The 14,145-nt window shown below is 30.0% G+C and overlaps 1 protein-coding gene across 9 annotated transcripts in view; it reads right to left on the bottom strand.

Moving 5' to 3' along the window:
- LOC127711078 (uncharacterized) overlaps positions 1-14,145 on the bottom strand; it is a 1,247,322-nt gene that overhangs the window by 1,220,525 nt on the left and 12,652 nt on the right. For 4 of the 9 annotated variants that reach the window (XM_052217043.1, XM_052217035.1, XM_052217041.1 and 1 more), the window contains exons 12-15: positions 13,200-13,362; positions 12,063-12,143; positions 11,298-11,446; positions 10,581-10,686 (exon numbers count right to left, since the gene is read on the bottom strand). In XM_052217043.1, the coding sequence (XP_052073003.1) occupies positions 10,581-10,686; positions 11,298-11,446; positions 12,063-12,143; positions 13,200-13,362 (499 nt within the window). Of the gene's footprint in view, positions 1-781; positions 1,082-4,003; positions 4,137-6,260; positions 6,364-10,580; positions 10,687-11,297; positions 11,447-12,062; positions 12,144-13,199; positions 13,363-14,145 lie in introns of those variants that run through there. The other 5 variants (XM_052217039.1, XM_052217042.1, XM_052217036.1 and 2 more) reach the window with 4 other exon arrangements.

Here is a 14,145-nt window from a genome sequence, read left to right as displayed (position 1 = left end):
TTATATGCACTCTCTATTCAAGTCAAATCATTTCTGTTATAAATGTACCAAAACGTTAGTAAAATTCAATTCATTTCTAAACAAGATACCCTAATGATGATTATTGTCAAATTTGGTTATATTTGGTCCAGTTGTTATGGAGAAGATGATTTGGAAAAAGTTAACAGATGAGAGATGCCTAGTAATGATAATAGCTAACTTTGCTCTATAAGCTAGGTGAGCTGAAAAGATGTCATTTGTTTTCAATATGGTATCAAGAGTAAAAGATATATTACATTATTGTTAATCTATATAATGCAAAAAAAACTTGCATTTACTGCACATTAAGAGCCACAACTTAAAATCGTCCACTGATATTTTTTAATAGAACACTGGCTAGTGTTTCCAACAATTTCATATCTCAATTTTCTTCCTCAGAGATTACAGTGATAACAGTGAATTAACAAAATGTTAACAAGTCGACAAACTTTCTGACATGTGACTTGGGATATAAAAGAGAGACAAAAGATACCGAAGGGACATTTAAACTCATAAGTCGATAATAAACTGACAACGCCATGGCTAAAAAAGAAAAAGACCAACAGACAAACAATAGTACACAAAACACAACATAGAACACTAAAGACTAAGCAACACGAACCCCACCAAAAACTAGCTATAGGGATAAATAGATATGCTGGCTTTTGATTATTTGTGTCTTTGGTTTCTATTTCATTGACATATACCCACATCATGTATTCACATGCAAGAATAATTTAAGTTTTCTTATTATAATGTTGCTTTAATCCTTCTGATTTTTTACATCTTAAAAAATCTTTTACAAACTTGTAAAAAGACAGCTTACTATCAAATTTATGAATTCTTAAAATGGACATAACCATTTTTTTAAATATCTATTCAATTTTCACTTTCAACATTGCTATTAACATTACAAGACAAAGTTTAGAAGTAATCTTAATGTTGTTTGACCATCATTTGTCTCAGTTTTGTAGTTAATATTGTCCATTTTTCCTTCCAATTCTGTAAACTGTTACCCTCTACTTTTACCCAAGGTACTACATACTGAGCTGGCTGGTTCCACCTGAAATAATGATGTGTTACATAAAATCATGATAAATGTACTTTTTTCTACTTAATACAGCCTTCATTGTTTTTTGTTTGTTGTTTTGTAATAAATTAGGCCGTTAGTTTTCTCACTTGAATTGTTTCATATTTGACATGTCAGAGCCTTTTATATCCTACTATACGGTATGGGTTTTTCTCATTGTTGAAGGCCAAAAGGTTGCCAATAATTACTAACATCCACTTTATTTGAACTTGGGTTGATAGTAGTCTACTTGGCAATCATACCTTATTTCCTTATTTTTATATTAATATCAACTCTTTATAGATACTTTTAAATTAGTAATTTAACAAGAAATAAAACAAAGCTTTAGAAGAAGAAATATGATAATTAAAAGCTGCTTAACAATCTAAAGAATATAACAATTTGTAAGCTAATTCTTTATTATATTTCTTTAACACACAAGAAAGAAATGGATACTTTAAACAGATATTTTCTAATACAGCATTCATTCTTGATTGTCTCTTAATTTCAGTTTAAATGAATTTATCAGCATATTGAATATTGTCATAATTCAAACAACAAGTTTTTTTACCATGGGAATATTCTATTCATAAAAATAAGCATGATAAGGTAATATTTGGGGCATATATCAATGAGACAGTGACCAATAACATTAGAAATATTTTAGGCAATGGTCACTAGCCAATATAATCATCATAATGGTATCTGGTCAATCTAGTAAAAATATACGTTACTATCATACCCACATACAAAAAGTCATTACAAATTTAGGGAGTCTATGGGAGACAACTCAAATAAATTTTAATAGAAAATAGTAGGTTACCTTTTTCATCAATGTGCATGTGTTAGAGTAAATTGTGAGAGTAAGTTGAATTTTTTTAAGGTGTTTGATATTTCATTTTTATCTTACATCCTAATCACTTCTAGGAATATCATTGGTTAATAAACAGCTGCACCATGAGCCCATGATATGCCTGGTGCCTTTTTTTTTTTGTCTTATTCACTTATTATAAGTGGTTTTCTTTAAACTGACCTTTTCACAAATTTCACATACCAGGATATGTAAAAGGGTTAAAATATTATCATTTTGAATTCAAGGGACAACCAATTTCTTAAAATTCTAGAGTCATTGAATACGAATACGATCTGGTTCGTAGTTAAATGATGAAAAGGCAGTGCACTTGTAATGTTCATGTCACAATATTTTCACACAGAACATGACACAATTTCAAATAAATACATTATTACAGTATTTGTATTTATTACTTTACAATTTTCAATGAGACAGAACTTTTACATGCAAACTATCCGATATCCAAGTCATTAACTTCCAGTCAAAACAGAAACCTGAATAAACCGGCCCCCTGTCCAAACCGGCCCTTTATCATTGTCCCATAGGCGGCCTGTTTATACAGGTTTTACTGTATGTGTAAACGAGAAATTTTGCACAATTTGAAAAACAGGGATGTGTATTATTTTGGATGCAATGTGAATTTCATATTTGATTTATAAAAGTTTACTTTATTATAAAGACCTCATGTTTACACATATTCTAAAAGCACACTGATTTGTGGCATTTATAAGAAAAAGTTGTAGGGGCATTAAGGCCCTGTTTTTGGCCCAAGAAAATAAAATGTTTGACAAATATTTTAAATTGGCACATAATGTTTGGAAATGCATAGGGTCAAGAAATATAAAAGAAAAACATAAAGATGTTTATCTGATGACGTCACAATTAGGTCATAATATGTACCGTTTTCACAAAACAATGAAAAATACAGAATTTATGCAGTTTTCCATCGTAATTTCCATTTTGGAAACATCATGCGTAGCAAAAAAACAACAGGATGATTTAGGCCAAGTTTAGTTTAATTTGGCCCAGTAGTTAAATAGAAGATTTTTGTAAAAGTTAAAGGACGACGACGACGGACGACAGACGCCAAGTGATGAGAAAAGCTCACTTGGCCCTTTGGGCCAGGTGAGCAAAAAAGTAAATATTCATTCAAAATTTAACCTGTCAAAATTTTGAGAAGAGCTGTTTATTCTCTTAGCATGATAAAAGTTCTATGTTAGAAAGTATGTATGAAATCTATTCAAATTGTCATTCAGTGACCTTCACCTTTATCTCTAGCCTTGAAATAATAAAATGGTGTCAACCCTCTAACAAACAATAATACCCTATACAATAAGGAAGTGTGCCATAAGGGCATGATACTCCTATCACCTTTTCAGCTCATGTTTATATTCTAAATGAGTTCATAATACCAATTAGAAATACTGTTAGCACAGCTCAAATAGACGCCAAGGATTATAATACCAGAAAAATGATCTACAGTTTTTTACTATTTATATGCTCTTCTGATAAACCAATATATAATATCTTATCTGAACAACTTAAACTTAATTATGTTACTAAACATTAATATTCAACAAAATCAAAATAATTATATTATAATTTTGGCAGTCTATGGGAGACAACTCAAACAAATTTTAATAAATTTTAAATTTTTTAAACAAGACCGTTTGTGATTTTTAAATTATCTTCTGGGGCAATTTGAATATGAAAAATGCTCAAGAAATGTTTTTCTCGTGAAGGTAATATATCTATATGACTGAAAAGTACACTGATTTGTGATACATATGAAGAAAAGACTCGTTGCATGAATTTTGAAATATTATGGTAATTATTGTCAAAGAAAAAAATATTTGTCTTTTCTTTTGGTGCACACTACAATCATGGTAATTAGATTTTAAGATGAATTTCCACTATCCATTAGCTTCCAGCATTTACTACACAAATATAAGATAAGGAAAAACTACTGACTTAATTATCTTTACAGATAGCAATGCATGCCTTTGCTACAAATAATGGATGTCTGTTGTTTATGGATATGGTTGAAACAGTAAAATACAAACCATTCACTGATAGTATCTTTAACATGTACACAGTCTGCCAGTGCCTTCCCTGTGGAGTTTATTCTCTGATTCAGTAATGGTAACATTTTATCTAACAACTTTTGATCATGTTCATGAACATTCTTGCATAACTCTGAAGATATCAAAAATTGTTATCATTATTTAAACAGATGATGTTCTTTATATTTTGTTATTTAAACAAATCAAGTTTTTATATTTTTATTCAACTAATATTAATTTCTAAAATGCAAAAGGGACACTTCTTTTACTTTTACAATTGCACTTTTGTATTTGGAACATTTAATCTCTGGAAACAAATATTTTCTCAAAAGTTTCGTTATATGGACCTTTTTCTTAATGCCAAATATACCTATATTAAAATTGAATAATAAAAAAAAGAAGAAACAAAAATGATTTTCTTATAATTGTTGCCTACATTTGCTATGACATTGAAGTTTGGTATGGGACCTTGTTTAATGTTCCAAATGCTGGAAAGTTATTTTCCCTCAAAAATACGACACAACAAATGGGGAAACATTTTGCTGTTGGTGGGGGAGGGGGATTAAAAAAGTAAATACAAGTTCTCTCAGATCTGTATGATTCTTTAGTGTTTTTGTGCTTTGTATCGAACTGATGAGTTAAGCCATTTTCAGCTGATTTGTATATTGTGTTTTAATGTTGTGCTGTAACACCACTGTCCCTATGTCAGGAGCCTGTAATTCAGTGGTTGTCTTATGTGTTATATATTAATTCCTTTTTCACTTTTTGTTTTTTACAAAAATCAGGCCATTAGTTTTCTCATTAGATTATTATATTTTGTGATGTCAGAGCCTTTTTTAGCTTGCTAACTGGTATTGGTTTTGGTCGTTTGAAGGCCTTACGGTGACCTATGTTTCTTTCATCTTCACCATTTGGTTTCTTGTGGATTGTTGTCTCATTGGCAGTCATACCACAACTTCTTATTTTATACAGCATTCCAAGTACAGTAGACTCCGGCAAATCGGATACCCAAAATGTCAGCTAAAAATATCCCATTATCCGATATATTCAATTGGACGATAAATGTATATTCATTGAATATTCTGCAATAATGAGTAGACCTAATCCTGAGATGTTACATGTACTAGCCCTAACTACTGCTATATATCATAAAGGGCTGGAGTGATTTTTATCAGTTTAATACATCACCACGATGTTTGTGTAAAAAATTATATGCTGGTTATGTAATGCTCAAATTTGTTTGCAGTTTTTAAATCCTGTATTTATTAAAAGAAATCAAATGTCCTGAAATATTTATGTGAATAAATATCTACCATCCATAGTTTGTGTCTTTATTTGTTTTGTAAACAAATTAATATCCATTATTTACATTATCAGTCAGAGATATAACTCTATAGGGTTATTACAGAAAATAACTTGCGTGTGTTATTACAGATACTTTCATGAGTTGTCTACTCTTTATTCCTTAAATTTTCTAAATCTGCAATAACATATGTTTGTTATTTGTAAAATAAATCAAAAATATTTTAATTTATAATGGGCTCTAGGGAACTCTTGAGACTTCGCGCAGAAACTAAATGCATAGCCTTGATAATTAATTTTCTAATTAAATTAATACATTTTTGATTAACCATGGTAAATCAATGAGACGAGGCTCTTAAGGGATAAAATTAGCTGTAATAACATAGTTGGAATTGGTTCAGTAGTTTCAGAGGAGAAGATGTTTGAAATAGTTAACACCAGACGGATGACGAGGACGAGGACGACGACGACGGATGCCAAGTGATGGCTAAAGCTCACTGTTCCTTCGGAACGGTGAGCTAAAAAACTAAATTTTCTTGTCTGCAAGATTGTAATTTCGTAACTTCGGGGTCCATTTCCTGTCAGAAAAACATTGAAAATATCCGATTGTGCATGGTTTTGAACCAAATTTCCTGAATATTCTTATCCGATTTGCCGATATATTCTTGTATTCGATATTCGATTACACGATATAATTAACATTAAACATATAGGGAAGGGCTTGGTGTTTTGAAATAATATTACAATAGCTGATATATTCGTTTAGCCGATATCCGATTAGGTGGAGTCTACTGTAATATTTTGTTTGGCAATTTTCAAAGGTCTCAATTCAAGCTTGAACATATCTCAAAATTACAAAAATAGCAAAGTAAAGTGATAATGACTAAAATATAAATTACACTCTTATTAAAACTTGGAGCCTTATTACACTTGGAGAATAAATCTGTGTAAATACCTTCAATTTGTGAAGAAGAAATGTCCTCATCAGACCATTTTATTTTCTTTAATGTATCTTCATACTTCATCTTCAAACAGTGTAGTAATATACATTCTGGTGCCTAAAAATAACAATTAAAAATATACTATACAGTACGGGTAGAGACTTATTATTATGGATGTCTTAATCCGTCTAGATGTCAGACTGGCCGGACAGTTGTCTCAGTGTAATTAAAACCTGCTGTGATATTAACCTGTACAATATCCGAGTGGAAGGTCGTAAATCAATCTGTACCAGGTTGATTAGAATTAAATTTTACCTGTATAGATATTTTAGTATTTATGGAGGATAGATAATAAATGTAAAATATTGTTTTGTATTCAAAGAAAAAATTACAATAAAAATAAAAATGAAATATCATGAATATGGGATCAACTTTTTTTTAACTTGAAAATGAAAGAAAGACGATTTTTAACAATGTACGTACTGTAAAAATGTGTTGCCAATTATAATAATTGTGTTTGTGCCAATAAACTATTTGTATTTGTATTTGTAAACCGTAAATATTTCATTTTATTCAAAATTATAACAACCAGGACTGTTTTCAATCGAAGTTTTAATCAAAATGTTGAGACATCAATCCCGTAAATTATACGAGTTTTCGTTGATGGTTATAATATTTCCCCTTTTTAACGTCCTGTTCCTTAAAGTTATTAATAGAAACACAATTTTAAGTATAAGGCCAACATATCATATTTATAAAGTATATAAACAAATTGAATATAGGCATTGTGAATAAACTGTTCTTTTCCTTACGATACCACGTTCCCCGTCGGAGCCTCTACGTCTATTCATACCTGTCAATCATTTCTCGCAAGTAAAACAATTTGGTCAGCCAGATCATCCGTGCTTTCTATTTTGACATATATTTCCCGTTAATCTCTTTGAAACAATTGTTTTTTTACAATATTTATAACGCAGTGATCATCTTTCGATTCCTAGTTTTTATATAAAAAAAACTTTTCATATGCACGTCAATATTCTATGATCCAGCATTATTTTAAATTTTGTTTGTTAATAAATTTACATATAATGGAAATAACAGATTTGTTGACACTCGTTGTATTATAACAAAGATATTGCCTTTCTATTTCCATGTTTGAAATTTTAATGAAAATTGTGTTTTTTATAAACATATTTAACGAATTGTGTCAATCAATACATGAAGATCAAAGTTTTACACTATTCACGATCAGCCATCTTTACTTTTGCGTCGTATTTCTAGCCATTCTCTAAAGCTCGTGCAGTCAGTAAGATTTTGTAAATCAATCTCGGCAGTTTAAATTGTATAATTCCCGAACTTTAAAGGAGGTGTCCGAAAATTATTTAAATAGGAATCTGGGTGTTGACTAATAAATATAATAAATAAAATAGTTAAAGAAGACTAAAGCTTGTTTTGTTTATAATTACAAGGATTAAATTTTCTATTCTGGTAAATCAATTATTAATGGATCTCGATCATGAGCCTCAAAACTAACGCACAATACTGCCAATCATTACGTATCAAATTAAATCATGAATGGATTTTCCCACGGTCGGTCAGTAAGGTCACCTGTGTTAACTGTTACGATATTTCCCGCCATATGAAAATCACGTGCATTTGACAAAATTAATCCCAGCTATTTTTAGCATTCAACATTGTATTGTGAGTGAAGTCAAGTTCAAAGTTCAACCACATGCTGTTGATCACTGATAAGTGTATCATGGAATTGTCTTTTCACGGCAAATATTTTTTTTAGATTGGTGTCAAAAATACAACATACAAGTTAACATGCATTGTGCGTAAATTAATATTATGCAATTAAGAGTCAATGCAGCACCATAAAATTATTTAAATAGGAGAAATTGCATTTCTTTAAGACTACAAATCATAGTAAATATTTAATTAACTGGTCATCAAACGATTGAATGCTTCTAGTTTTAATGTCCATTCATGTCAGTGGCAATTATTTCATGCATATTTAACAAACACAGAAATATCAAAATAAACCTAATCCCCGAGAAATATCGTTATCTTCTTCTAGTGTTATTATTTGTGTACTACTTTAGTTATATATCACCAACTTTCGGACAATATTTGTTTACAGTAAAAAGTAAATTCACAATTATAAAGAATCACCTAACTACTAGTATACAAGTATTGCTCACTGTAATTATTTTTATTTCAGAACTGACCCAACGCAGACTGAAAATTAAATACAAATGTAGTGTTGTCAAACTAAAACGTATGCAGCAGCACTTTGCACATCATTCTGCTAATCAATGGGTTTACATGGAAAATAAATCAGTAAAACAAAAATTACCTTCAAGAAATTAAAAAGAAAATATTTTAAAAACTGTATGCCAACAAATACGAAAAAGATACATAACAAAAAAAAACAGGGAACATAGAAAATAATATTTTGAGGAATATAAACAGCATTTGAAATACAAAAAGCCATAATTAAAAAAATAGGCTATTTTTATTAAAACAAAGTTGTTCCAGTTCTTCACCTGTAAAAATATTTTATGTCAAATACGATGTAGAACTTATCAATAAAGTGACTGAGAGGTTTAAATCACAGGTAACCTGATTCTGAAATCAGTGAAGCGTAATAATCTTGTAGCACGGATTGAGATGAAAGGACAATTATATTATGGTTCACACCTGGATCTGTTGATTTATGACCATACTACCTACCATAAAAAAGTCGGATTATTCATTTCCGACATGTCCCAGTCCGTTATTTATAGTAATAAGTCTCTACCCGTACTGTAGGTTATTGTTCTTAAGGCAAGTTTTTGATTTAGTTTTCATGTTAATAAGAAAATCCATTCTCCATTCTTCATTTAACAGAAAAAAAAAAAGAATAGTAGTACTGCTTAAGGGTGACACTATAAAATTTAAAGTTCATTCAACATTGTTAACCATTTAAAGTATTAGTATATGGCTAAGACAAAATGCTCATACATCACAAATCATTGCTTCCAAGCAGCTCATTCTGTTCAGTAGTACTGGTATTGGAAAAACGTGTGGACGAAAAATTTTCATTTTGCAAATTATTTATCAGTTTTTTCTGTAATTTTATGTGCAAAAATTTCCTCAATGTACCTAATTTACTGTTTGTTTGAATTTCAGGATAAAATACCAATTTCTTCAAGTTAACACATTTCCATAGCTATCAGTTTTATCAGGGCAGGAATCTTGAAAAAAAACTTCTACAACTTATTCTCTAATTTTTAGCAGACTTTAACTTTTCTCCTACAGGTTTTAATTATTTTTATATTATAAGAAAAGTTGTTATTCTTGGTTCATTATGGTCAACACTTAGTCATAGCTTGAATTTTCATTTTGTCCTCTGATTTTGCTATTGCCATGTCATAAAAAAGGCAATAAAACCCTATGAATAATGACAGACATAAGATTCATCTACCATAAACAGATGAATTTTAAACAACAAAATGCTATGAAAGCCTTAAGTTTAAAAAGTTTCTAACTTAATGCAGGTTTTTAGCAAACCATCTCATTCAAAATGGTGTTTATTTATTTTTAGATCTACAAAACACTAATTACTTAAGTGCATATTGCCATTTTTTAAAAATTAATCCTTAAAGCCATACAGAATTAATAATTGCATGGATGTTGACTTTTTCAAAAATATTACCAAAGGGTAGGTAGGCACTTCAAGCAAAATTCTATTATGACTGGTTTTTTCTGTTAGATAAAAGAATTGAATATATATTTATTTGTGTAATTATTGTATACTACTTTACCTATTGGGTGATGCATTACAGTGTATCAGAAATGATGACTTATTTAAGATTTTAAAACTAGTAACAAAAAGGTTGTCTTTAGTGGAGCAAAATCTGATTACCCTTTGAGATCAACTTACTCTGTCATCTAGTTACTGGTGAGGTTCATTTTCTTCAATATTTGATTTTCTATGCAGTGTTTCATTGAACAAACATGGTACCAGGGAAAGGCAGATTGAAAATGAAGAAACCCCATACAGATGCAATTTGGAGACATTCATTTTAAACTTATATGAACATCGATAACATATATTTCACATCAACCCATAGAGGTAAATTCAAGCTGCCCCTTGGCATCCCATTATGTATATTTTAACGGAACAGCCCTCAATAAATTTAAATTTCCAAGAAACATTCAAAAAGACCTACTATCAGTCTTTGAAATCTATGAATGAATTATTCTTGAACAGATCTGTACCATGTACCGCTTAACTTCGAATTCCTTGAACCTAATACAATGTTTGACAATTATCTACAAACATTTACCTTATATGGTGGGAACTGTACAGTATCTAATAATTGTTGTAACTGTTGGTAGGATGGATTTGTTGTCTGGTTTATAGAAATGTCTGATATTGGGGTCTTCAAAGCACTGAAAAGTAAATAAGTTGCAATCTATATTCTTATTAATTCCCACACATGTTACCATAGTGTGTTTAGACATTATCATAAGGTACCATTCTACATTTTCTATTTGTAGAACAGGATCTGCTTACATATCCAGAGCACTTGATATCACCCCCGTTTTTGTTGGGGTCATTGTTGCTCAGCCTTTAGTTTTCTATGTTGTGTTTTGTAGACAGTTTTTTATCTTTTCATGTTTTTTTTTTTCTTTTTCCACAGTAGTGTTAGTTTTTGAGTGTCCATTTTGTTGCCTTTTGCCTCTTATTTTCAATTCACAAATGTATTTGTCATACGAGTTTAAATTCTTGAGAAAAACCATTTCAAATATATGAAGGAAGATTACGTTGTGCATGCTTTACATAATCATCTAGCTGTAATTGCTTTTGCCATACCATTTTACAAATTGAAAATCATATTCAAATAGCAAGCAATAACTTTTTTGTAAGACCCATAGCATTATTTTATTCAATGTCACCATAATGGATGATTCCGACATGATTTTTTTAATGCTAATAGCTATTCTGTAAGGCAATAGCCTATTGCATTAACACATCAAAGTATTTATATACAATATTTTACCTTTCATTGACAACAGTAAATAATAAATTAGGTAAGGCCAGGGCTGTAAATTTATCTATTTCATCTACAACAGATCCATGCAACCCAATGGTCAGTGACTGTGTTTCTGTGAAGTGTGTAGACAAGGACTTGTTTATGTACTGATCAATCTGGGAACAAATACAAAAATTACATTAATTTGTGGTTGAAAATGAGTGTGCCCAATTCAGGAACCTGTTGCCATAATCAGTCTCTTCATATTTTTGCTGATTTACTTTAAGTAATTTAGTCAGTAGAGTGATAGTGTCAATTGTCTCTGTTAACTTCATACTTTACCTTGAGTAAACTTTTTCATTGTTAAATATTCATTAATGATCTGCAGATGTTCTCTTGGAATACCTTAAGTTATGTTGTTGGGTGGCTGTCCAAATGATAATATTCCCACATCAGTTTATTTGTTTAATTCTATGTCAGAGTAATTTCTTCCATGTATATCATGCATTTTACTTTTCAAACCTTTGATTATGATATAAAAAAGAAGATGTGGTATGATTGCCAATGAGACAACTCTCCACAAGAGACCAAATGACACAGAAATTAACAACTATAGGTCACCGTACAGCCTTCAACAATGAGCATTTCTGAGGTATATGTATAACCAAACATAAAGAATGTTTAAAATCTATGTTTTGGACCCCTTAACATCCCTGAACTTTAAAACAGAAACCTTCATCAAACACAGTAATATATTACATTCAGTCTACTGTCAAATCTTTATTTGTTTACCTCTTTCCTTTGATCTTCTAATCTAGATTTAGCATTATAATTCTGTCTGGCAAGAACCTGTATCAAATTTTGTTTTCTTTCCTAAAATATATATAATTAAGAAAATTACATTTAATATTTAATATCACATAACATTTGGTATTTAAAACAACTTTCAGCACAATTGGCTATCTCCTGGCTGCCAACTTTTATTGTTAGAGGAAGCAGGAGTGCCCAGAGAAAATACCAATCCTTTGGTAGGAAAACTGTCAATCCTAGCTAATAAAGATTTAAGTGTCATGTGCCAGATTTGAACTCACAGCCTTGATGATAACATGCTTGTGATACTGTAGATGAACTACTTAGACCACTTGGCCACCGAGGCTTCTATTGCATAAGAAGGGAGCTTTTCAAAATATAACTTTTGGTAAAGTCAGGCATGTCAAGTTGAAGACTGACAATATATGGTTACTATCCCTATACATAAAACTTACAAAGGAAATCTTTTGAATTAAATTTTCTTGTTAACTGTTTTATTTAAAGTGTAACAATATCAACAATATATCCTATTAATTTTTTTTAACCATCTGTTTTTTGTTTATTTGGGAGTAAACTTTAAGTATTAATCTTAAAGGGGAAATAAATAACCAATTGACTTGCTATAAGCTTATGCTTCAGATTTGGATAATTTCTCTTTGACTGAATTCACATGAAGCTCACATAATAATTGAATAATTGTTCTCGCTGTTTTGTGTATTTTTCTTTCATCTTTTTTTGTAATAATTTTTTCATTTCATGCTGCTCAGTTGAGATAGAAAATTGTCGCTTGAAATTAACGGTACACATGCGGTTGTCAATTTCAACATAAAAAATGTCATAGGCAATCTAGTGATAAACAGGTTATGAATTGACTTTCAAAGTTGAGGAAGTTTCTCGTATGAAAAACCCTCAATTATCTATAAAAAATTAAACTATATATATCTTAAAAACTTCCTTGTAACACATAAAAAAGAGTTTTACTGCTAGTTTTTAGTCTCCAGTAGCATTCTTATTTTTTTTATTGCGTCTAAGTTATTGCCTATAAAGTATCCTCTAAAAATGTCATATAATAAATTTAAACATGTTTCCCTTTTTATTATCAGATATCACTTTACTTACCACTATTTGTTTAAAATCTTGAATTCTTTGGAATTTGGCACATATAATGTCTTTATCCTTCAATGATTTTGAAATAAGTTCTCTTAAATTGTTAGCTTCACAGTTCAAACTAGCTAGAATGGCTTTTCTGCCCACTAAATCTATATCACATTCAATCAATTCTCTACAAAAGAACAAAACAAGTAAGTATTCATTGAATATCTTAAGTTCAATATGTACATGTCTGAAGTAAAATCTCTTAATTTCTTGAAAGTCACACTTCCATTACAAAAGAGCTTTTTAACAAGGACAGTAGTGTGGCATAACAAGTTATTTTATCTACTGTTAATTCAGAAAACAAAAGTGCTATTTTTGTTATTATGATTTCAGAAAATATTGCATACAAATAATTCTATTGAAATTTATATAAAATGTGAGTTTTTATTTTTGCAAAACCAATCCCATTTCAATTTTCACAATAATGAAAACCTCATAAAAATTTCTGAATTTACAGTATTTTCTTTCCTGTATTGAAATTCTGTATATAAAATAAGGAGATGTGGTATGTTTACCAGCGAGACACTTATCTGTCAGAGCTGAATGACGTAGATGTATACAAATTTGTTGTTGACATTGCATAAGAAAATGTTTCTCATCACTGTTATATGATGTTCAGTCTGAATTACTATGCTACATCTTAGTGTGAAAAAATATCACTTCATTTTCAGAACATTAATAACTATGACTGCTAGTTTTTAGTTACAACAAATATGTGTTGCTAAAGTTATATCAAGCATTTTTTTGCATTTTTTTGCATGTAATTGTATGGTTTTTTTATCTGTAATTTGTTAAACTTGTCTTTTTCTAGTTCAGGATTTTTCTGATGTTTTTTTTTTACTTGAAACTTAAGTTGGTAAACTATGATATATGCATATGGGTCATGTGACCTTTGTCATTAATTACATGG

Source organism: Mytilus californianus, unplaced genomic scaffold, assembly GCF_021869535.1.
Source record: "Mytilus californianus isolate M0D057914Y unplaced genomic scaffold, xbMytCali1.0.p SCAF_8, whole genome shotgun sequence".
Classification (NCBI taxonomy): domain Eukaryota; kingdom Metazoa; phylum Mollusca; class Bivalvia; order Mytilida; family Mytilidae; genus Mytilus; species Mytilus californianus.
This window is presented reverse-complemented; position numbering and strand designations above follow the sequence as displayed.